The sequence below is a fragment of the Orbicella franksi genome, chromosome 6 (genome assembly GCF_964199315.1).
Source record: "Orbicella franksi chromosome 6, jaOrbFran1.1, whole genome shotgun sequence".
Classification (NCBI taxonomy): domain Eukaryota; kingdom Metazoa; phylum Cnidaria; class Anthozoa; order Scleractinia; family Merulinidae; genus Orbicella; species Orbicella franksi.
Window position 1 is genome coordinate 11620108 of NC_138150.1, and position 25094 is coordinate 11645201.

At 38.8% G+C, this 25094-nt stretch overlaps 2 protein-coding genes across 2 annotated transcripts; both read right to left on the bottom strand.

Moving 5' to 3' along the window:
• Positions 1-945: 945 nt before the first annotated feature.
• On the bottom strand, positions 946-16674 carry LOC145490741 (uncharacterized). The gene is made up of 3 exons (XM_081469830.1): positions 16192-16674; positions 4992-8076; positions 946-2121 (listed from the first exon to the last, which is right to left on the bottom strand). Exon 2 carries the CDS (start codon positions 7980-7982, stop codon positions 5877-5879), a length of 2106 nt encoding a protein of 701 aa, XP_081325956.1. The 5' UTR covers positions 7983-8076; positions 16192-16674; the 3' UTR covers positions 946-2121; positions 4992-5876.
• An 825-nt stretch (positions 16675-17499) lies between these two features.
• LOC145489904 (WW domain-binding protein 2-like) lies at positions 17500-24720 on the bottom strand. Its single transcript, XM_081468984.1, has 10 exons — positions 24604-24720; positions 24424-24529; positions 24224-24298; positions 22947-23007; positions 22574-22666; positions 22291-22464; positions 21799-21836; positions 21186-21270; positions 20090-20148; positions 17500-19367 (listed from the first exon to the last, which is right to left on the bottom strand). Exons 1-10 carry the CDS (start codon positions 24657-24659, stop codon positions 19311-19313), a joined length of 804 nt encoding a protein of 267 aa, XP_081325110.1. The 5' UTR covers positions 24660-24720; the 3' UTR covers positions 17500-19310.
• Positions 24721-25094: the final 374 nt, after the last annotated feature.

The window sequence follows — 25094 nt, forward strand, 5'->3', positions numbered from 1 at the left end:
TAATAGATTAAAAAATCTAATTTCTTTTGACACTGAGCTAAGGTTATACAATTCGTTAATTCTTTGGCACCGTGACTAATTACGACTCTACTGTATGGCTCAGATACTAATTAGAAAAACTCAATGGAAGAGCTCTGAGAAGAGTATTCCAGGACGAGACCAGTGATTGTGAATATTTATTGAAGAAAGCGAAGAAAACCACGCTTTATAATCGCAAACTTCAAAAACTTGCTTCATTGATTTGCCCCATCGTACTTTAAAAATCTCGTTCAATTGCGTGTTCCCCATTATAATTTGAGGGAAACTCATAATTGAAACGGGCATATTTTAAACGGGCATCATGTTATGTTCGAGGCTTCTGGTAATATATCACGTTTTGCTACATTTCCAAACACCGAGAAGAATGTTGGAACTTGCTACGACGCGCAGCGGAAGAATTTTTGATGGGCTTAGGTCCAGTTCAGACGCCGAACTTTTTATGAGCCGAACTTAATTCGAATTTGGACCAACCCAAATTATCAAAAGTACTCCTGTTGATTCAGACGTCGAACTTAATTCACCGAACTTAATTTAGTTTGAACCAAAACACATCGAAACATCAGCGGTTTTCAGGCAAGGTGTATGCATTAGGTTCGGCACATGAAAAGTTCGACGTCTGAATTAAATCCGTTCGAAAGCCGAAATTCCCGGCTGAGCTAGGCGGGAAGAACGGCTGAGCCGTTCCAAATTCAAATAGCCGTTTTTAACTCATTCAGACGCCGAACTTTTCATGTACTTAATTCAACGTATTAGGTTTGGCTCATGAAAAGTTCGGCGTCTGAACTGGGCCTTAGGGGTGTTTTGAACTGTGGTAAAATTTGCTATATTACATAGTGCCGACCGTTTCCAAGAGGACGAAATATTGCCAATAAGCATTTCTCGTGTTTCTCGGCTCCCAGTGTCTCAGTCTCAGTGTTTGGAAAAGTGGAAACTAAGAATAAAATCAGGAGAAATAAAATCGTAAAGATCTATGGTCGTTAAGATCAGATATCCATATTCTCGACTTTTAACTTTTACACAGAACATGAAATTAAATGAATTGACAGAAAAAGGCGTTCTTTTGAAACTAGCCCGAGGTCATTATATTTAATTTCCGCTCTGTTTTAAAAACAGAACAGTCCCTTTTACCAGCTCTCGAAGTTCAACAAATAATTTTTACAAACACACGCGACATGGTTCAGTGGAAACATTTTCATGTTCATGGACTTCAAAACATCGCGGACATCACGTAATTCACCGCCTGACCCTGAGACACTAAGCTAACTCTAAAACACTGCTTAACCCTAAATCCCCACTCCAACAAGCCAGCGAGTTAGTCTTTCGACCTCACTTTGGTTGACCAAACCTAGTTAGCGATTAAAAATTCGTGTTAAAAATGTGACTTACTGCACGCTCCCTTTCTCTTTCGATGTTTTCCTTTGAGGTCTGCTAAAGCTTCCTTAGAGTTCAGCTGTCTCTCGAGAACTAGCGTCCAGTCCTTCAAGAGGCCGTAATTATTCAACACAGAGAAAAGTGCTGGTTCGGCGTGTCTATTGAGCTATGAAAATACGGCTTTCAGCGAGGGCTTTCAGCTTGGCTATGACTCGCAACTGTTCCATGATTTTTTTTCTTACTAGGTAATTTATTATATTTACGGTTAACCCGGCCTTAGTACATTTCTAGTCAGACCGGTTTATTACAGTTCTGGTGAAAATTTTCAAACATTTGTGGTTGATGTTACAATTAAGGATGATCAGTGCAGAAGTAAGTTTATGTAATATCTTTCGCACTGAAACTAGAAAATGTAAGAGTAAACACACCGACAATATAACCTTAGACGCTACATACTCACGAAGTCAACTGCACAGTTTACCAGAAAAAAAAAGATGAATGACCATATTAATCCAGGAAGACGAATAATTCGTCTTAGGCCGCGTATTACGAGTCTTTAGAGCTGAATACGGAAAACAAAACGCATTAAATTAATGTCAGACAAACTTAGGAAATTTATGCGTTGGGATGACGCATAAAAAAAAAACGTATAATTTCTCTAGGTAAATATGAGACAAAACAACAGACCAAATTATTTGAACTTTGAATTTGCTGACCTAAGGGACCGTTCATTTTTTATGAGGGAGGGGGGGCTGGTGGGATTTGGGAAGCACCATTTAAAAATCGCATGACCCCCCCTCAGCTTACCAATTTTTTCACATGGCTCCCCCTTATAGCGGTCATTTTTTGGGATGACCCCCCCCCCCCAAAAAGAAATTGAAAAACAATATTTAGATTTCAACTTTTTTAATATTTCTCTTTTATCCCCCTACTTCAAGTTATTGTGCTCACTATGAAGACAACATTTACAATCCCTATACTACAGAGAGCTGTTGTTTAAAAAACAAATCAAAAGAAAGAGAAGTCAATTTCGGATCTCCTAGTTATGGCTCGCCCTGAGCGTGTGGCATTTGGCCTCTCATTGGCATCTTCCTCATCTGAATCGATGAATACAAGAATGACGTCACTTGAGTCATCTTCTCCCCCAGAGTCAATGGCATCACTGTCATACTCATCATTGTCACTTTCATCCGTTTCACTGCTGTCAGCACTTGCCCTGTTGTCATTTTGTGTCAATGTCCGGCATTTCTCAGTGTTGGTTGGCCAGCTCTGAGAGGACTCTTCTGCTGCAAGCATGAATGTCTTACATTTGCCTTTACTTTCTCACTCTTGCTGCTTTTCAAATGCTGCTTCAGCCCGTGGTGGTTCAAGTACTTGTTTAGTTCTGGAACACGTGGCTTTTTAAGCTTGGTTAGATCTTCGCACAACTCAGTCCAAGGATAATCCTCATATGATTTATCTTTTGCGTCCCTACTTAACTTTGCCTTTTCTTCTGCTCTCTTTTCCCTTTTAAATTCCAGCACTTCAAGATGCTGAAGATAATCCACCACAAACTTTGATTTGACAGTAAACTTATCTGCAAATAGAGCAACGATCTTTGGGTCAGATAAAACCAGCCTGCCACTTCCATGTTCTTCCTTCGCTTGGACCCTTGGCTGCCAGTCATCTGGATCACGCCCTTCTTTTGGGGTCTTCTGGTAGGAGAGGTAGTGGTATTCCGGTAGGCAGGAATGGTCAGGAACTGGTTTAGGGTATCTTTCTATGGGTGGTCCAGTCCATTCACAACAAAAAGAACAAATTTCTCCTTCCTTTTCTTGACAGGACAACTTTAGAAACTCCCTGTAGTTCTCCCCCTCATAGTGCTCATTCATAAACTTCTCAATCTTACGGAAGTAACAGTGGCCTGGAACAGAGTCTTTCCTTGCTCCTGCATTGTGATACTGAACCAAGTACAAAGTGTTGTGAAAAAACTGGAAATCTGTTGATGTGTTGTATGAAACACATTGTTACATTTAATTTACAGATGTATTGATTTGGAAGGTTTTTACCTCTACTCTAGTGATAGGCATGTATAAATGTTGCCCTGTGCAGGTAAAACAAAAAGCTATGAGTGTTCTCAAATCTTGCAAATAGTGGATTACTTTTTATAAATTTTAGCATACTTGTTGTGGTTTAAATTTATCTATGGTTTAAAATTTCTTAATTTTCAATGTCTCAAGTTCATTGTCATAATTCAGAACAAAGAGAAATGAAAATCCAATTGGTTTGAAAATTTTAGCCAAGACTAGATTTAATCCACAACATACCCATGAAGGGCTTTTCCAATTGGGAAAAGAGCGCATTACTACATGAGCATCATGAAAGAGGCTCATTCCAAAATGCGCAATAATGGCGAAAGCGACGAGTCGTGTAAGAAAAGGTTTACAGCTGAACGATCCAGGCAGTTTGACATCTTACAAGCAAAAGAAACAATCTTTCTAAGTGCGGATGGCTGTTCAGAAAGGGCGAGTGAGTTTTCCATGGCAGGATACCAGTTGAAGCCCAGTGATGGAAGAAAACTGAACTTCTCCATCAAAGAGCACAGAGCAATGGTGGAAAAGTTGAATGTCATATTGAAAGATGTAAAGGAACACGATTCCACACTCTTTCAGTCCAATGGGCTTGCTTTAAAGCAGGGCGAAGAATTTGCCCACAGTTTTAATGTAAAACAGATCAAATGTATGGAGGCTAAGTTGACGAAGGTCACGCAGAACATGGAAGCACTAGAAAATAAGAAGAGCAATTATAACAGCATATTCAAGAGCATACTCAAACGGCACATCAACAAAAGGAGAAGGAAAAAAGAAAACCGCAGAAAGTCAAATGAAAGAAAGAGGAAGCAGACTGAAAACAACGTCCAACGAGTTTATGGAATCTGTGTTGGAAACCCGCTAGGAAATGATTTTCCATAATGCCTTGTGTACCCTCCTAGAACGGCCGTCCCGGAAGAGTGCATTAAAGTTGAGGATGTTGCCACGTCGTTATTTAGAAGAGATGGGCCATACATTGCACAGCTCTTGGAAGGGAATTATTTCACCAATGCTGCAAGAAGCAGAATCACCACAAACCTTGAGCAGGAAGTCAAAGATTATGTTTACACCTTCATGTACCCTGAAGAGTACACTCTGACGGAAAGCATTGCTGCTTCTTGCAGCATTGGTGGAAGAGACTCCCACAGCAGCACAAGCGGTTACGAAGAACTCGACGACAGCGAAGATGAAGATGAGTGCCAGTGAAAGTTGCATTCGAAAATAACAGTGTTAAATACTTCTTTTCAGTAGCTACAAATGCTTTTTGTCGCCAAACGTTTTTTTAAAGCAGAAGGAAAGTTTGTAATAAATTTGTATCCTGCCTTCTATGTTTATTCTATAGCAATTTTTTTGATATTCAAACATTATGCCATTTTAAAGTTTTACTAAAATATTTCACACGACCCCCCCTTTTTCCCTTATTTTTTTGGGATGGCCCCCCCTCGAAAGCCATTTTTTTCGCATGGCCCCCCCCAAATCTCACCAGCCCCCCCTACCTTATAAAAAATGAACGGTCCCTAAGCGCCCAAAAATCTCTCTCACAATAACTTGTTGTTGTTGACTCGCGAGTTTTGGACGTATCGTATTTAACTAGACTCACTTTATGCTAGGCTGCGTTTCTTTGGAATTATGCGAACTAGCATCACTGATCCAACATCACTCGGATCATAGTGCATCAAAGGATCTGGTGAATCCAGAGTGGATTCATCCGTTCCTTTAATACACCAAGATCTGAGTTACCTTGGATCACTGGTCCTAATCCAGATCATCCCAAAGGAACGCATCCCTAGCCACATTGTTCGTCACCCTAGAAAAATGCAGCCAATGGCGCGTTACACATTATAACAATGCCAAGTGCTAATGTCAACTTATGGTCAATCTAGGACTATCGTCTCCTATAACTGTCAGTTTTATACCACCAGAATCGCCCACTGTGATATAACAGAGATAACCCACGGTGCTGACCCCAAAAAATATACCTACTAGTGTGATAGAGGAGCGTTTGTAACTTAGACAAGTGAACTAAGAAGTTACCTTGACAGATAGCAGTCTTCAGTTCACCTGCACGGAAAATCCCTCCTACCTAGCCCCCCACGTAAACGTTCCTTGTGCTCGTCACGCGAGGAAAGATTCCTTGACGAGCCTAAAGGCCGTTTACGTTGGGGGTTAGCGACACAGAAGGCGATTTTGCACGCCGAGATTCGTTGCTTTGCGCATGGCAAATAGCAGCGATTTCAATCGGATTTCACGGCGGTCGAAATCTCTGGTGAAAATCGCGCCATTTAACAGGCACAAAAGACGATTTTCCCGACGAAAGTATAGAATCGCCTATGGTATCGTTCGTGTGTCGTTGTCATTATTTCTTACGTACGTGCTACACAAGACAATTAATCCTACTCAATTAGCTTTTACACTTTCCCTAAAGAAATGGATAAGGAAAAAAATACACCTTAGGAGCTCTGGGTTTGGCTGCTTGCTGGCGTCTTTGTCCTTTGGGTTCCGTTCTCGTAGCTTACGCGGTTGCAATAAACAAACAACAAGCTCTTTCATGTCCCCAAAAGATAGATCAGGCCATAATTTCTTACCAAACTGTGACTTAGTCAACCTAACTGCGTCTTCTATCTCACCACCATCTACACGCCAGGTGAAGATACGCTGTGTTTTGCCATAAAACTTCATGACATCGCCCACTGTTCTACAGGCGCGCAATTTTGGTATCAGTTCAGGATTCAAATCTTGAACACACTTTGACGCAGGGCATTGTTCTTCATCCAAGAGTTTTGTCTTGGCGTGAGGAATGGTTGCAGTAGTCCACAGTCCACTGCAGTTGTTGAATTGCGACTGAACTGAATTCTCCTTTGAATTAGGGATAATAACATCCAAGTCACACACCACAGCATGTGGAATGCCCAAATCATGACATATTGCTGTAGCTTTGTAGACATTTTTCTTGCCGCTGATTGACAGGACAATACAGCTGCGGACGGCTTCTTGGATCTTGGATAAGAGTTCTTTGGTGTAGTACTTTCTTTTATAAGCTGGATCTTGCAAAAGGTTTTCTACAGCTACAGGCAGATCTGTGCCGTAGGTTTGAGAAGATTCGGGCAAAGAACCATCTGAGCCTCCGGTCATGTTGGCAGCAGCTGACCCAGGTTCTAATAGAGTTTTAAAGAGCTCCGGGTTTCCTTCATCAAATAACCTCAACAACGCCTCGATAAATCTCTTGTCGCTTTCCCCCTCGACCCAAACAATGTATCGCGCAAAAAATATCTCCCTCACTTCCGCTCCACCAATGAAGTGTAAATCTCTGACGTTGTAATGCGATCTAACACGCCTTATTTGGCAATAACCGGATGGGAGAACTTGGAACCTCCAAATCAGGTTGATTCTTTCAACTTCTACCACTTCTGGTGAGTGCGTCGTGGTTATAATGCACTTTCCTCTGTTTCTTGATTCTCGCATGAGAATCGTCCTCAAGCGACGAACTTGCAACGGATGCATTCCTCGGGCAACCTCGTCGAAAATGATGGTTCGGCTAAATGGATGGACAACCAACGCAGCTACCACGAACGTAGAAAAAGTTCCTTCGGAAACACGCTGAATAATTCTGTTGGTTCCCTTGTCGAGAATTCGTAATGGGATGTCACCATCAAGGTCCAGCTCAAAAGCCAGACTCTGGTCACCCATTATCTCGTGAAACAAAGCAAGGGCGTCATCAATACGTTCTTGAGGTAAATTTTTAAGCAGGCTGACCATAATTAGGTTCTTGACATCCCGATACCTCAGTGTATCCCAGCCGCTGAGAGCCAGATCTGAATGCTCAGTGTCCAAGACGTCGGTGTCTGAAGATTCAGTAGGGACCATGGTAGAGTCGTTCAGGATATCCAGTTCCACCTTACGGAGGAAGGCCTCGTCCGGGCACCATTCCATAAGATCAACACCAGCTGGTAAGGGATCGTGAAAGGCTGCAGTGAGTTCACCATTGTTTTTGATGACTACCAAAACAACATCTTCGCAGACAACATAAAGGAACTGGCAATGAGATGGATTACTAGAATTAAAAGTCTTTCTTCCAGAAAACACGCGCACTAACCCTGAAACTGAACCAAATGTCTCCCTCAGCAGGTTAGTAAGTTCGGTTGGAAATTTTAGGACATCGTCTGAAAACCAAGAAAACAATCCTGAAACACAAGGAACAGTCGACAGAACTGCTCCAGTTAAATTCCAGGGTGAACTTTCAAAATATTGAGAGAGCTCTCGTCCATGTTGAAAATGAAACTCGCACACCGCTTTAGCGCTTGCAACGTTATTACCTATCACCTCAAAATCTTCATCGTTGTCAACAAAATTACTCGCTGCTTTGACTAAAGCCACAAAGCTGCTCTTGCCACTCGAGTTTTCGCCTACAAGAGTATGAAAACTACTGCCACACGCACTTTCCAAGTCAAGCTCTTGTCGGCCTTTAAAGATGATATAATTCTCAACCACAACCCGACGAAGCATGCTTCTTTACACCACGCTCATTTAGCACATCTTGAAATTAAAGATTTCCAGTCTGCCTTGTAGTATTACGTCATTTTGCTGCAGTTTAATTGATCTGTTTTAAAAAATAGAGGACAATTAGTACAAAACACGCGAAATTATTACCTTTACAGTCAGTATTAACAAGGTGACAATGTACCCGCTATGGAAAATTTCCAAGGGGGAACTATCAGACCGACAGTTCCGAGACATAAAACACTCTTTTGTCAATATTGTTCACTACTAAATTTTCTTCTACGCGCCTGTTTAAAAATCATATTAAAATATTTTCATCTCTTTTAGATGAAAGGCGTGAAAGGCAAATGTAAAATTTGAAAAAGAACACAGACAAAAACCGAACAAAAAAAATAAAAATATACACATATAACCATAATTTACCCTCGGCAGTGTTATAGCAGAAGTGCTAGTGGGGCCGAGCAAACAACTAGACCAATTAAACATAACATCGTTAAGAATCGCAACTGGCCGTGACAAATTGCGTCTTTCAATATTTTTCTCTAAGCCCACTTGTTTACAGACACACTTTCACGGACGAGTACTATCCAACCGAGTATTTTCCTCGGACAGGCATTTTGTTAACAACCACACACTGCTTGGTTACTCACTATCAACAACAGAATACATAGTGACTAGCTCAATATAAAAGGATAAAAGAAAGAAAGGGCATAGGCGTACGGGCACCTTCGGACTTGCGGGGCGGTGACCTCCTTGCTCGAAAAAAATATACGCAATGCCTGAACGTGCGAATGTTGAAATCGGGATGCAAACGCACCCAAGTTGTATGAAAAACAAAAACCTTCACAGTTCTAACATCTAATGAAACTGCTATAATTCCAAATATAGTTGTATTGAAAGCTTGCCTACTCAACGATACTTCAGATCAGCAGCAGATATATATATGATACACTTTACACGACACTATACTGAAAGTACTAACTCTCTGAAGAGACCACTTGACAGCCTACAGACTTCTGGTCGGGCGTCTAATCACACAAAGATTCACAAAAATTAACTAACTAGAAACTTTATTTACAAGGTTTGGAAATAACCCACCAAAAGCATTATTTGGTAATATTTTCTCTCACGTTTCGTTGCCCGAATCATACGCGTTACATCTTAATTTCCGTAGCTGTGGGGGGGGAGGCTGCAGCCCCCCTTGCACCCCTCCCCCAGCTCGTACGCTTATGAGAAAGGGGTACCGGACAAATCATCTGATAAAGCTATTTAAAATGTCTCAGTCAGTTCCATGTACCAAGATTTTAATATATTTAGTTGGTATGCCAAATGATGGAACTCCAACTAGGCAAAGAGTAGACTTGTTGAAGAAATACATCATCTTAAGTATATGTGAAAGTCCCATCCTTCAAATAAAGATAAGTTGACTACAGTGCAAACTTTAAGGCACATCACATGCCATTTGACAAAATCTACAACAAAGCAAGAACAATACACAACAGTGATAATGAACCTGAACAAGCCCCATTGTCTGTCAGAAAAAGATGTGGAGGTTTAATTCATGTGTAGAAATCGGCTTCTCAAGCTCAGAGGAATTGATAATGAAAACACAGTTTAACAGTACAATGTACATGAACAGGAAAGAGAGCAACATGCTTTCTGAACAAGGTAAATCTAGCCCACCAATGTACACCATTAAGAGAAAGGAGGGGAAATAAATTACACCTTCCCCCAAAGAGAGGGCTGTATTTCCTCTTGCAGCAATCTGTGAAGGGGGGGGGGGGGGGGGGGGAAGGTAGGAGATATAAAATTTGCAATTTCTTAAAATCTTGTTCCTTCCTCATGCAATAATGGTAGGTCCTTAATATCATTATTCACCCATCATACCAAGACTACGGACTGTTTGAGTCTGCGTGTACATTTTTGTTCAGTTGAGCCAGAGGAATAAGCCACATTTCAAAGCAGTAATATTTACTAGTTCCTCCATGTTGTCCTATGTAAGTCAGGTTGGGATAGGTTAGAGAGGTGGTAGGGGTGGGGGTGGGGGGCTGAATGCAGTGTGTTGACTATGTAGATGAGTGATGTAAGTGTTGTATGTTGAACCCGGTACTACCTTAAATTGTCTCACTGGTTTGACCTTCTGACCTCAGTAAACAGGCCAAAACTGGCCTTGATTGTCCACCTGTGACTATCATTGTCTGATTATCATTCACATGAGAAGATATTTTTGATAATCTGATAACCAAGGATAAAGCCTAATTGAGCATGCAGATAGCATAAATCGGACCAAGCTAACGTTAGAATGCAATCTCATAAACCTACAATTAAATTTTGCCCCCCAAAACAAACCAAACTTCCTGACCCTGATCGTACCTAGGCTCGATTACCAATACCAGCCACTGTTCGGGAAAAGAGCTTGCGCTCCTCCCCCAGAATGTAGACCGGACTCGAGAAAGCAGCTGAAATCGAGCCTAGATCGTACCCTGAATAGTTAAAAATGGCCATTTACCTTGACGTCCTGCACTTTACAATTTTATGGTGAAACGAATATCTGACAAAAATCTGCACACCCAGAGCTGCAAATTAAGCTATTGTTTAGGGGTATATTACCCAATATATACAAGGAATAAGGTATTTTTAAATGTTTTCATTTTTTTTTACTTTGCAGACTCCTCAATTCAATTTGTGAATTCTTGTATGTCTTTTGTAGTGATTTAGGACACACCCCAAACAATACCTTTCTCCTGGTATATTACTTGTGGTCTTTCGATCTACTGTTATCATTTTATAAAAATAAGGTTTTTCTCCAGGGCTTTAAAAGGGTTCATGTTTAAAGTTTCCAGTCCATAATGCGCAGTCTCAGCACCCTAATGTTTATAAACATTGTTAATCTCACTCGATGGAATGTGAATCAATGTTATTCATTACAAACCACCTTATCTTTGAGGCCTTTCAAATTCTTTTTCCAACAGCTTCATTGATTTTTACACCTGCGAGGTTGTTTCATTAAGTGATATGAGAAAGAACAAAGCATAAAGCTTCGACCACTTCGCATCCAAAATTGTGGTTGTTTTGAAACTTTGAATTTACTTCATGTAAGTAGCTGCGAAATGTTTACATTTTGTGATGTATTTAACATGACACAAAACAAAAAATGCAAACAAACTCTCAAGAGTGCACAGTACAGACTGGAAATCATCTTTTAGACTAAAAACAAGATTTTTGGTTCCAACATTTATTTCAGAACTATTTAGTTGTAAATATGAGTAATTGTAGACTTTTAAGGAATACAGACAATTTTTCCTTGCCTAGATTAAGATATAATATGATACCTACGGAAGACACAGTTTAAGATATATGGGTCCTTTGATTTGGTCTAAGCTCCCAATATCTATTAAAATGATCGAAACCTTGTATCCTTTAAAGGTCATTCCCCAGTATTGCATTGCACATCCTTACTGCGCATAATTCATGGCGTTATTAGCGCACGTTTGTGCACCTGCACATTGAAAACATGGCGGATTTGCCTTGATATTAAGTTCTGTCAGTTGAAGAATGGCTATAGCTCACTAAAGAGCTCGGTCACCCCAAATTTTTTTCCAGTCATTTTCATCAACTAATCATTTGCTTTACGTGAGAAAAGAGCGATCTGATTTCTATTGTTGAAAATTGAATAAATAAGGAAAATAGCAGCTGCACTGTAGTCTTTTCTATTTTGCAATTTGATAGCCATGGCAAGCAATTTGGTCCCAATATTTTAACAAGGATTCAGCTTCCTGTCAAGATCAAACTTAAAAAGTTTACTTGTGTCCGACACAAGTATTGACTGTAGTTTGAGGTGCGTTTTCATGAGTCTGGGCTCTCAAAGAGTTTACAATAACTTGGAATGTATTCTTGTAATAAGCATTAAATAACGCTAAAATGCCTCACTGCTCCTTAATGAGCATGGGCACCCCCCTTTTTTATTTTATAATTAAAGTTCTCATATGATAAATATTCATTGGACAAAGTTTGAACAAAAATCTATGTGCAGTTTTATTTCAGGGAAATTACCTTAAAAGTAAAGTGGGAAAGTTAAACCTTACAGTTATTTTCAGTAATAATTGCAAGGACTGTCATTTATGTAATAATTAGTTATCATACTTGTTATGCATAGATAAGAGGTAGATCCTGCAAAGAGACTTGGAGGGACTTTTATTTATCTCAGATTTTGTATCTAATAATATCTTTAGATGTATGGAGGCACAGTGGTCTCATGGTTAGTGCACTCGTCTCCAGATCAAGTGGTCCGGGTTCGAGCCCTGGCCAGGGACATTGTGTTGTGTTCTTGGGCAAGACACTTAACTCTCACAGTGCCTCTCAGACTCCACCCAGGAGTATAAAGGGGTACCGCCAAATTGTTGGCGAAACCTAAAAATTGCGGGGGATTGACCTGCGATGGACTAGGATCCCATCCAGGGGGAGTAGAAATACTCCTAGCTGCTTCGTGCTACAGAAACCAGGGTAAGCTCTGGCAGGTATGAGCCAATCAGCTCCAAGGCTTCACGTAGATAGATTGTCTTTAGATTAGATTTTGCATTTAATAATACTTTCAGACAGGTGTCCCCAATTAGTTTCTGTAATGAAGCTAGAATGAAGCTAGAATGAAAGACATGTTAATTAAGTTTCTATTATTATTATTATTATTATTATCATTTGTCATTAGTATTAGTTGTAGTAGCCACGATATCATGATTAGGTACGGAAACATGTTTTACAGGTTTAACAGACATCAAATTATGTAAATATTATAGCATTTTGTAAAGCTTAGCTCTAGTTTTTGTCACAATAAACACTCCTCTTTTTTTAATTATTATTATTATTATTATTATTATTATTATTTTAAGTCCTTAAAGTCTTGCCGCTTTTAACTTATGGTGCCGAGTTCAATCCATTATTATTATTATTATTATTATTATTATTATTATTATTATTATTATTAAAGATTCGCACAGCTATTGATGATATTGAAGCTGGTTTCGTCATTGGCTCCGGGCAACAAAAAGTTGCCTAGGGAAGCCAAGAAACACCCCTTGTTTGCTTTTTCTCTTCTTTCTACATCTCCAGCACCTTTCTAAGAATTCTTGCTGACCCCAACAATGCACATCTCTGGATCAGTCCAACAGGAATGCCCACCTCAATGGCTCTCAAATTGTCCTTCAATCTCAGTGGTATTGATCCCAATGCTCCCACTACCACTGGAATAACCTTTGTCCTCACACCCCACATTTTTCGAACTTCTCTTGCTTGATCTTGATACTTTTCAACTTTTTCATCTTCCTTCTCTCTCACCCCATTATCCTCTGGAATTGCCACATCTATAATCTGACAGCTCTTGTCTCTCTTGTCAATGATCACCAAATCCGGTCTCCTAGCCCCTATTTCATGGTCTGTTCGCACACTGAAGTCCCATAGAAGTTTGTAAACCTCATTTTCAAGCACACTGTCTGGAACATGGTCATACCATCTCTCCTTTCGTTCAAACCCACATTTTCCTGACAGGTCCCAATGGATTGCTCTAGCCACGTTATCATGTCTCCTTTTGTATTCTTTTTGTGCCAGTTTCGAGCACGAACTTACAATATGGCTAATGGTCTCGTTACTCTGCTTACAGATTCTACATTTCCGGTCATTCTGTGACTTGTCAACCATTGTTTTAATATAGTTTGTTCGTATTGCTTGATCTTGTGCAGCAATGATAAGAGCTTCTGTTTCTCTCTTGAGCTTTCCTTCTTTTAACCAGGTCCATGTTTCCTCACTTCTTTGTTCTTCACCCTGTCTTGCAAACTGTCCATATAACGGCTTTTCTTTCCAGTCTTGAATATTTTCAGTTCTTCTCCTTGCTTTAAAGTTGGCAGCTGTTTCTCTATTCTCATCCCCATCCCTCCTGACGGCTTTTAACAGTTCTTCCTCGCTTGTTTGGACATAATATTCTAACGATATCGATATAACATTCTAATCGATATCGACATAACATTCTAATCGATATTGATTATTATTATTATTATTATTATTATTATTTTGACAGTGCATGCTCAAGTGGAAAATCAATCTATTGGCCTCAAAGTTAATGAAATAGGGATTTTACCAAAAAATTGCCATCATACTTTTAACAAACTATGACTTACTATAATAATATTGGCATGTCTTTCCCTTCTCTAACAAAGTATCAAGAGCTGACATCTTTCTATTACAGGGTGTATGGCTGATGATCAAGACTAGTAGTCACTCTGTCTAGACACTGTCTTTCGTTTAAAAGTTTGGGGATTTGAACACCCATCCCCATTAAAAACACTAGTGACTGTCATTTAACTTAAGGGTGATCAAATCTGCTATCAAAAGCTATGCATTGACAAATTAAAGACATGCTAAAAAATGCAAAAAACATTTTTGTTTTTATTTGCCACTGAAATAAGGCAATGTATAATGATAATCACATTCCAATGAAAACAACGCTCAAATTGCCATTGGAACCAAACTTATAATAAAACCACACTTTACCACCCTAAGTCACCGCTAAAGAAAACACAAGACAAAGATCAATGCTTATCCAGCCATGGAAAAGCAACAAACTCAAGGAAACCACTAGGAGTAGCAACAATAAAATATGGTTTCTTTTTGTTTAGAGTAGCATTCAGAGCCAAGTGCAAGGCCTTCATTTTTATTTCAGAGAAAATTGCTTTGAACAGCAGATCACCTGGAAGAGGATAATGCTATGCATTGCCAGATAACAAATCTATATACACACTGACGCACTATTGAGAAACTCTGTTCATCTGCAAACAGAGTTTCCCAAATGAAAACAAGCACTGACTGTAGGGATTGAAGAGCTATCACTATTTTTTCTCTCCCTCCCACTTGATCATCCTTTGCCCTCATGCCTATACTTAAGATACTTTTTTCCCCTTGACAACTCTCCGATGGCACTTGCCTATACACTAAAGAGCATGTACTTGCCCATTCATAACAATTTGGTGTCAATGACTCCATCACTTATATCAAATTAATATGCCCTACGACCTCCTCTGAGACCCAGTTTGAATGAAATTCTGCCTTGCAACATGTGTTGAAATTCCCACAGCTATGTAAGGCCCCATTGACATGGTTTTGGTTACCTGAGACAACCCTCCCCCTGAGGTCAAGCGTTCATATGTGAAAGTGTTGTCCCTGTAGTGGCTGAGTCAAAGTTGACATGGCATGATTATTCATAACCCTTATTGAGTACTCAAATGTGCAAGCTCTTTCTTTGAGTTTTCCTTGCTAAATCGATCACAGTGGGTTTTGCCGAGTTAATTTTCACCTCCTTGATTCAAATTTCTGCTTTAAATTCTAAATCTAGGCATTATGTGACACTCGCCATGCCAAGAGTTGTCCTGATTGGGTAAGCCAAAGTGTTCACATGAAGAAAAGTTGTCCTGCCTGTCAGGGTTACCCTACCTGCCAAGAAGAGACAACTCCACCAACCATGTTGTCTCCCCCTCCCAACCCCCAAGATGGGTTCGCGATCCTCAAGCAAACGTTTGGTTGAATTTTACAAAGAAATAAGTGAAAAGTTAGCTCGGCCAGGGTAACTCTAGGGAAGGGTTGTCTCGGGCACTCAAGACCATATAAACGGGCCCTAAGACATGTAAGGACCTTCAGAAATGAGAACAAGAAAAGGTATGAAATTGGGATCCACTCACCCCTAGGTTTGTCCCAGTATTTTTGGAGTACTGTCTCCAATAGAACAACATGGCAGGCAAATAAAGTCTTGTATTCAAAAATAACCACTGGCTGTTACAGGTAATACATTGCGTTACCTTTAGAAGCATCAATATTGTAACGCTACAGTCTACTTCGTATGGTCCAGTGAAAAATTATAGGCTTGCATGTTACCAGTTTCGTACTGTGTCTACGGATGTTGAACGATCCAAAAAGTCATATACGTAGCGAAAGAGACACCATAACATGCCAAATAAAAGGCAGCATTCTCTACTACCAATGCACTCTACTGTCACCGCTAATGTTGAAAAAAAAAGTTTTGAGAAGGTAGCCTCGCCTCAAATCAGTTCTCAATCACATCAACAGAACAAACATGCATGGACACGTACAGCCTCCACATAATAGCAGTTTTGGACAATGTTTTAGCTCTTTTGTGAATTCATCACTATATGGCTACCTACTTAGGATAACTTACCACGGTATTCTGTGTTTTGAGTTGGATTCCCAAAGATTTCGGATGTTCAGTTTGGTCATTTTGCGTCTACCCAGCATCCCTTCCAGCCAACTCATGACGTCATCCGAGAACCGGAACTCGAGAACCGAGAACTCCCTTTAAGAATTTTTATGAATAATTTTTGGAATGCATTCATCTCCAAGGCAACAAACACACCAGGTTTAAACGCGCACATTTATTTTCAAGTTTCGTAGTAGGGAAAAATAACGGACAGCGCGCGGGCACAAACTCTGATACGTACAGCCTCCCACACTACGGGCTCTTTGCGTTCGTCACGCAATCTTTTCCGCGTGACAGGTCCACTTTGGAAGCTTTCTGGAATTCAACATCGTAAAGGAATATTACGTATTTTATTTGTTCAGCTTTTCAAGCCAATGGATTCTTGTCACAAATAAATGATTAATAACGATAATAACTGGCGGATTGTCATCAATTTTGTTTAACAGTAACAGGCCCCTGGTATTGTATTGTAACTCGTTAAGTAACGTAATGTGTAAGTCGTAATAAGTAATTATTGCGTATTGTAAATAAGTAAGGTAATGTCAAGTATTGTAAATAGGTTTTTTACGTATTGTAAGTGACGTTTGTAAGACAGTAAAAGCATTAGAAATGATAATGATGATGATGATGATGATGATGACGACGACGACGATCATGATGATGATGACAATAATGTAGTGTATTGTAAGTAGGTTAAGTATCGTGTCGTGTTGTAAGTAGAGTAAGGCAATGTAAGTAATTGTGTTTAGCAATAAATAGAAAAAAAAGGCCCGGGGAGGGGGGGCGGGGGACACTCCCTTATGTGGGCTATATATTGTAGGTTTGTGCAGCCCCAAACGGTATGGTTTTTGAGCCACTTTGGTCATAAATAGGGTATGGATGTGTTTTTTCAGAAGAAACTATTTTTTCATCATTACCAATAAGACCATGAACAAAAGCCCTTCATGATGCCTTTAAAATCAGTCTGATCTGAGGGTCAGGTCTTAAATAGGGTATGCAATTTTTGATTGGGTCATAAATAGGGTCAGGAAAATCACAGATTTTGGTCATAAATAGGGTAAGGGTTTTGGGAAGTGGGCTGCACACCCCTACCCAATTTATCTGGGAGTATCCCCCCGGGGTAACAGACCAAGGCCAACAGCCCCAACAGCATATCTGGAAGGAGGAGCAAATGCCATCATATTGTGGTGGCTGGCATGAAATCCTTTTTAGAATGGTTTCTTTTAGAGTCAAATAAAGTTTGAGCCACGCCCAGGTTGATGACCAAACAAACATGATTTATTTCACAATGGGAACAGTTTAATTATTTTCCAACATTTATTTTTTACAGAAACACAGTACTTATATACTTCTTATAATTCCGATTCAATGACTACTAATTTCTGCAATATAAGCAGTTCATTTTGTGACATTTCGGTGAAGTTGTGCCTGCTAGAAGGACCCCCCTTATACAGAGTCATCCAGATGGGTAAACAAACATTGCATTATAAGTACCTGTTCACCATTTACAAGTAAAATCACAAAGTTGGCTAACGTGGAGAAGGGAGGGGGGAAAGCAGGTGAACTGTGACCTTTTCAGTTAGGGAGTAAAAAAATTTTTCCATATAAATAACAATTTGCATATTTGATTTCCCACTTTTCTTCCCCTTTTTATGCCTGTTGCACCAGCTATCTTTCAAAGGCAGAAAACTGACAGAGCATGTGCAAAACAGGCGAGGAGAATTTTTGGCCGTGTTGGAAGGGACCCAATATTCGTCATATAAACGCTCAGTAAAAGATGGCTTGGAATCTACAAAAATGGGCAGGGAGGTACAACTTCTTGGCAAGAACTTCCCAAGGCTTTTTCAAGCATTTGGTTACTTGGGAACAACACAGAGAACTACTGCAAACCGAATCTGCCAACAAATTTCTGTGCTGAATTAATGAAAATAAAATGCAGAAAAGCTACAAACTCCACCATGATTATAATTATAAAATAATTAAAATATTCAAATTCTACGGAATTCCATTCATTTTTATACCCTCAATTCTACCTTCTCAGACTAAAGTTGTTCTTGGCAATGGTAACTATTAAGCAAGGATTGTACCATTCAGAAGGGGACATTGGGGGCTTCTGAACACTGCAGTGCCACAAAAAAAACTGGCAAATACCACAGTATCGCAAGAAAAAAAAAATCACCAAATATCGCAATACTTCAATACCAAATCGAAACTCAATGTCATACCAAAACCATTACCCTACTAACAATGAAGAATTTGTTAAAGAATGTTAAGTCAGGTAACTTTCGACTTAGACAAAATAAGCAAAATAGGTAACATCTATTGGCATGTTGGCTAATAATAACTATCAAAACATAACTAACCCTTTTCCAATTGTGACACAAAGAATCGCAGTTTTCCGTTACCAAGAGAGCTAAGTTTCATTGGGAATGTCCAATTGGAAATTGAAAGAGACTAAGAAAACATTAGAGGACTTGGAGGATAATATCTAATACCACCCAAAATGCTAAAAAAAACCGCATCCCACAGGTTCAGAGAATACCACAATACCGCATTTCAGGATTAAAATTACCACAATGCCACAAGAAAAATTGTCCAGTACTGCAATACCGCAAACCCCAATGTCCTCCTCCACTCACAAAAAGTTGATATATATCATAATATAACGTATTTACAAATTACCTTTTTGTCTTTTTATTTTAATCACTTTTTACTATATAATAAAAGCAAAAGGAATCTCCGTTATTTTATACATGTAGTTTGTAATTGCTTAACTTGTTGTATTACTAGTGGTTTGTATTTTCCCTTTTATTCTTTCACCCACAGAGCAATTCCTGTACATACCATAGTATTATCTTTCTATATGAACAATTAAGTTTGAAATAACTATCTTCAATAATTTCAATACAGCATCACTGCCTAACATTAACATCAATCATCAAAGCAATGTATTCTTGTGAAATAGAGCGGAAAAGATAAGCTAACACAGGGACAAGGAGATGATGAACATTACATGCTAAAATGCATGTTATAGTCTAACGATTCAATTCATTTCCTTTTCACCTTTCCACAATAAATTATTAAACATTCTTCTTGTCAGCATCTCCATATGGAGGTGGTGCATATGGAGGTGGAGCCTACAAAAAAAATTATTTAAATTAGATAAAACTTTACACATTATTGAAATAAATGAAGAGGTTCTTTATGATATCAGTTGGTGAGAGTAAAAGTAGTTTTTTTTAAAGCCATGACCGGGATCATCATGTTTTGTTTTTGTGTAAGACTTAACATTCACAGTACCTGACTCCACTCGAATTTAATGCTGCAGGATTACTATGTGATGGTCAAGAATGCAGTCGGGGGGTGGGGCAGGGGTCACGAATAAAACCAATGAAATTTGCTTCATGTTACAGTAACCAGAGACAGAGTAGCCTGATGTGGGCCACAGGGATCATGCACACAAAACCTGAGCTATATTTTCACCATCACTTGGACTGATCAAGGATTAATTCTAAGACTACAAGATAGTCCCTCTTTTGCTTAGTCTGTTGAGTGTGACCGTAAAATGGTTGCATGAAATCCTGGGGGCAAGAAGTGTATGAAAGGACCTTCTTTTGTGCACTTCTTGCCCCCAGCATTTTACGCTGCCTTATTTTTTTCTCATGGTTTTCTTTTGCATCATGCACATCTGACTAAGTGAAAGAGGGACTACTGGTAGTCTAATCAAGGATGTGATCAGAATTCTAGTGTTGAAGCTTATTTGGACTACCAGCTCACACGTTTTTTACATGTTTGCAGGAGTCTTAAATTTTGTGGCTGATCAGGTACCTACATGTATATGTACATATACCTCACTCACCTGTGGGTTAGGCACGTAAACATTTTGTCCTGTGCTGTAAGCTTCTCTTGCTTTTGCATCTATATGGGTATCAGAGAGCATTGTAAAATGACATGTTATGGCTCCAGCGTATTTGTATGTTGAACACAAACTTACATAAGTCAAGTCTGTATGCCTTAAATTTTCAATAATTGCTTCTCTTGGCAACTAAAATATAGGAACTGAATTCTTCAAGTCTAGCCCCTTGGGCTTAATAGACCAGTTTCAATATATTAAAATTCAGCCTGTTAAACAATAGACTTCAGTATGAGACTCTGGGGAATAACTACAGAGTTTGTGGGGTTTATTCCCCTGAGCCTCGTACTGCGGTCTATTGTGTTAGGCTGAATTTTAATTATGTCTATTGCTCACAGACATATTGGAGAAAGGAAGAAAGCTGCCTAGTCTGAATCCAGTATGAGAGAGCAAGTAAAGTTTTGGTGTGTCATATTGCAAAATTTGATTTTTCTTCTTTTTAATGTTCTTTGACTAAAGTTTATTTTTTTTATTTTTTCATTAATTGGTAAATGTTCCTTCCAGGCTTACAAAATGTTGACCATGAAGTGCCAATATGAGCATAGAAACATTTACTGTGCCAAACAAATCAAAACATGGAAGATATTTAAATATGTTCATTTGGATTTGACTGGAGATAAGCTAGTAAGTGGTTGCACATGTGTGCCTATGCATGTAAGTGGGTATGGCCTGGTCAATAAACAAGCTACAATAGAAAACTGATTCTTGCAGATTAAGATGCATCATTGACTTGCTGTATGATGCACACTGGAAGTTTGGAGAAAAGTGTACTGAAGAGTGACTCAAACTGCAACCAAGAGCAACTCTAGCTGATTGAGTGCTCTTCAAACTTCCCAAGAGTATCATAACTCTGTTTTCATGCCAAAAGCATAAATCACTCATTTCATAACATTGCCAGGATAAATGGCAAATCAAAGTTAGCTTTGCTTAAGCCATGAGCATGGGTGCATCATAGAGTATGATGGATGCTTAAATTTAAACTGAGTTTGATAGTCCAGCTTTGCTAGCTATGTGTTATAATCTACAATATTTCGCTACTAACCTCCATATGAGTAGCTTACATAACCATCAGAAGGTGGTGGTGGTGCAGATGGAGCAGCCTGTCCTGGATAAGGAGGGGGGTTTTCCTGTTAACGAGTCGTATAGGAAGCATTAGAAAGAATCAGCTCAACAATGCCTCAGAGGAAATTTAAGGGAGGGAGGTCATACAACTAGGCTTTTGGCCAGTTAACATAGGCATCCAAAATGTATTATGGGGTCTGCTCAAATGAACAATTTATAAAGCAACATGCAACAAATAAAAAAAAAATTCTTTCAAAAGTGGGCATCCACAGGATGCATGGACACCAATCTGGCTAACAGACATCTACAACCCCCTCTTGATCATAATTTAGAAATCAGACAAAATGTCTACATATGAGCTACAATAACAGATGGCAGACATTCAAGATAGGATGGGTAGCTTTTTTGGATGCTTAAGCCTCTTTGGCCTGCTTATGTGACCATAAGAGTGGGAATGTTTGTTGGGCCATATGGTCTGCATACATGTAATAAAATAAAGTTTATCATAGAAAAAAAAAGTATGAATAAAGGATTAATTCCATTTGACTTTATAAGACTTGAACCATGATTAAATTAAAACATAACAAACTCACATGGGGCTGGTATGGTGGAGGCTGACCCATTACACCAACTGCAAATAACAACATGCCAAAGTTAACTTTGCAGGAATTGTTACTCAGACAATCAGTGAATAGCCCATAACTTGTAGGTATGCTGTTTTTACTTGAGTGTAGAAAGTAATGCATATTTGCTTTGGTTTTGCATTAGAATGGTTTTCAGTTGAGTGTCATAAAAACAAAACCAAACCAATCACTTACCAATTAGACTACTCAGCCAAACCAAACCATAGTAAAATCAAAACCAAAACTGAAGTACCGGGTAATTGCCTGATTACTTTGAACACTCCGTTGAAAAGTGCTCTATCATGCTTAGTGAATCAATAGTGTAAAAGATTCACACGACTTTCTCATCCAACCAGTCTGTGCGTTTGCTCTGAGTTCATGCCTGGCCACACTGATTACCATGGTTTTGTTATAGGACACTCAACTGAAAATCGCTCTGACTAATAATTTCATATACCCTACCTGGAGGTGGATAGCCGGTATATCCTCCAGGGACTGGGGCTGGGTAAAATGCTTGTCCTGGAGCTGGATAATAGCCAGGTTGTGTTGGGTACATATTATTGTAGTAATTGCCGCCACCATTCATGAATGGAGCTTGTCCAGCTGGTGGTGGTGGCTGAGCACCTGGCCTGTGGGCTAAAAATATCACTAACAGTGAGTTTCAATTTTCATTGTTATTATATGGCGAACATGAGTTTGTTCACTCACAGATGATTTGTATAAATTGTTATTAAACTCCACTCACCACTAGCTACAGCACGTTTAAAGTGTTCTGCAAATTCTATAGCTCCACCACTGTTGAAGGTTACCTTAAATAATCCTCTGCCATGCCAGCCACCTGAAAACCAATCAGTCAAAATTAATACAGTTGATCATTGATTATCTACACTTTTTTTCCTCTACTTGCAATCATTCATGTTTATAGCTAGCAATAACGATGACAATTTTAAATTACATAAATTTTAAACACAGTGTAGACCTGAAACATGTTTAAAAGTAGACAAAGGAATTCAGGTACCAAATATTATCTACCACAGTACAAAGAATGCAAATGTGCCACATTAAGTACTTCAGCGAAAAAGTTGACAGCCTTGATTAAATGATATGCAAATGCTCACCATCTGGCTCAGAAATTACATCTCCTTTAACATAATTAGCACCAAACATTGGCTGCTTGACCTGTAAGATAACATAAAGACATTGCTTTATGACAGACAGACTAAATTAACATAATAACATACCCTAACTATTAAAAGGGGGAGGGGGTTATGACCTAAACCAGGCATAGTCAGTTGATAAACGGATAATCGATATTAATTGATAACAATCGATTACCAATAGCAATCAAAAAAAATTGATGATGACAAAAAGCTGTGAGTTATTGATTGCTGAAAGTAATCAACAATGATTGATTATTTTATGGATTGGTATCGATTATTATTATCGATTGTTATAGGAAATTATTTTTGTCCTCTTACAAGTTGCACTGATGAAATGTGTGACAAAATTTGTCTATAATGGTTTTATTGAGTCAATTTATCATAGCCTGCATATGCTCGAAAATCATTGACAAGATAACAAGAAGGGAAACTTTACATCTTTCTTTGTTAGTTTATGACACTGGAAGACGCTCAGCCCAGAGTAGCAGCATAAAACTCTCCAGTCTCATTGTAGCGTAGGCATTCAGATGAAGTAAAATAAACAACAGAGTCAGTGTTCCAGTGATTTCAATTATTTGCATTAGGAAACAAACATAAGAATAGATCTCGGAGTAGGCCAAAAGGAAAATATAATCTACTAACATGTTGAAGATGAACATCTCGTGTTCAGTCCAGGTATTATTTTACACAATAACAAAGCCATCTTTGAATAGTCCAGGTGTTTATTAAGACAGGAATTATCGATTGTTATTGAATTAATCAATTTTTGCCAATTAATAGCAAAATTATCTGTGAGCTACCGATTGTTATCCATTAACGATAGCAATCGGTGATTGATATCGATTGATATCGCTTGAGTCGAATAATTTCTGATATCGATTTTTATCGATTGACTATGCCTGGCCTAAACCACCAGTTCATGTTTAGTGGGGGGAAAGTGATTATGCTGACAGCCCCTAACTTACCACCCATACTTTACAACTTTTGGACCAGACAAGATAATTTTCATAATTTTGTTTTGCAAACGAACATCAACACATAAAAAAATTGAATATAGCAAAGACAAGTCTGGAAGAAACACTGCTGTCAAAACAAGGTACTGCTGTGCAATAATAATTATGGTAGGAAATAAGCAGTGCCAAATCAGTATGCCTCTTTCAGTTTTAAACCCAGGGGTTTAGTGACGAATATTTTGTTCACTTTATTTAAGCTTATGAGCTACTTGTATGGCTCACCTCAACATTCCGAATACTGTGAAAATTCATCGAAAAGGAACCATAAGTGGATCCCGTTGTAGGCGCAAATATGACCTGAAAATAAATATGTTATATTGTACATGTAGCAGTGGTAAATTCAAATTGTCACAGCTTTATACAAATTTGATGAAATTCTCATCTGTGAAACTGACAGAGTAAATAATGATTTCACGACTTACTTTCTGAGTAGTGATGAAAATATTTCCTTTCTTTGAACCTTTCAAGAAACTCGGAATCTCGTCACCCTCGAGTGTAAACTCGACGCCATCTTGATGGTACACAACACTGTAAAACACAGTATACCACACGTTTAGCGATCATAATCATACCTAAATATGAATGTGAAATCGTTTACATACTAGTCTCCATGAAGGGTTAGTCTTCCATTTGTACAAAGAGCTTTGTTCATGGACATTTTTGAAGCTATATGTCTTCGTATTATGTTTAGCCTTCTCTACTTCGTCACGATATTTTATATTCCTAGATGACGTCATTTAGAGCTTGGTAGCCAAGCATAGAGCATAGAAAATGACGTAATGAAACTTTTTTCGGACCCACTTTGCTTGGCTTGAACGCCTCGTCGTTGATACTAAAAAGGATAAAAACGAAAAGAGTATTTCTTAACAAGGCTGCACCTTGAGTCCTATTCTTTTTAAACTATCCGCAAAACTACTAGCGCAAAAGATACGTCAGCTCCTAAATAATGTATAAGTAAAACTAAACCAATTTGCTGATGATACGACCCTAATCTGTAAGGATATTGAATCACTAAAGGAAAATATAATGATTATAAACAAGTTTGCTGAAATCTCAGGTCTTAAATTGAACAAAAAGAAGACCAAAGCTATCT

Bases quoted from the DNA above. Each gene is read 5' to 3' on its own strand.
- LOC145490741 (XM_081469830.1), bottom strand. From the start codon at position 7,982: ATGCTTCGTCGGGTTGTGGTTGAGAATTATATCATCTTTAAAGGCCGA.
- LOC145489904 (XM_081468984.1), bottom strand. From the start codon at position 24,659: ATGTCCATGAACAAAGCTCTTTGTACAAATGGAAGACTAACCCTTCAT. The intron at 21,837-22,290 runs GTAGGGTATATG...TGTTATTTGCAG, and splicing joins TACCGGCTATCCACCTCCAG to TTGGTGTAATGGGTCAGCCT. The intron at 20,149-21,185 runs GTTAGTAGCGAA...ATACCCATATAG, and splicing joins TGTAAGCTACTCATATGGAG to ATGCAAAAGCAAGAGAAGCT.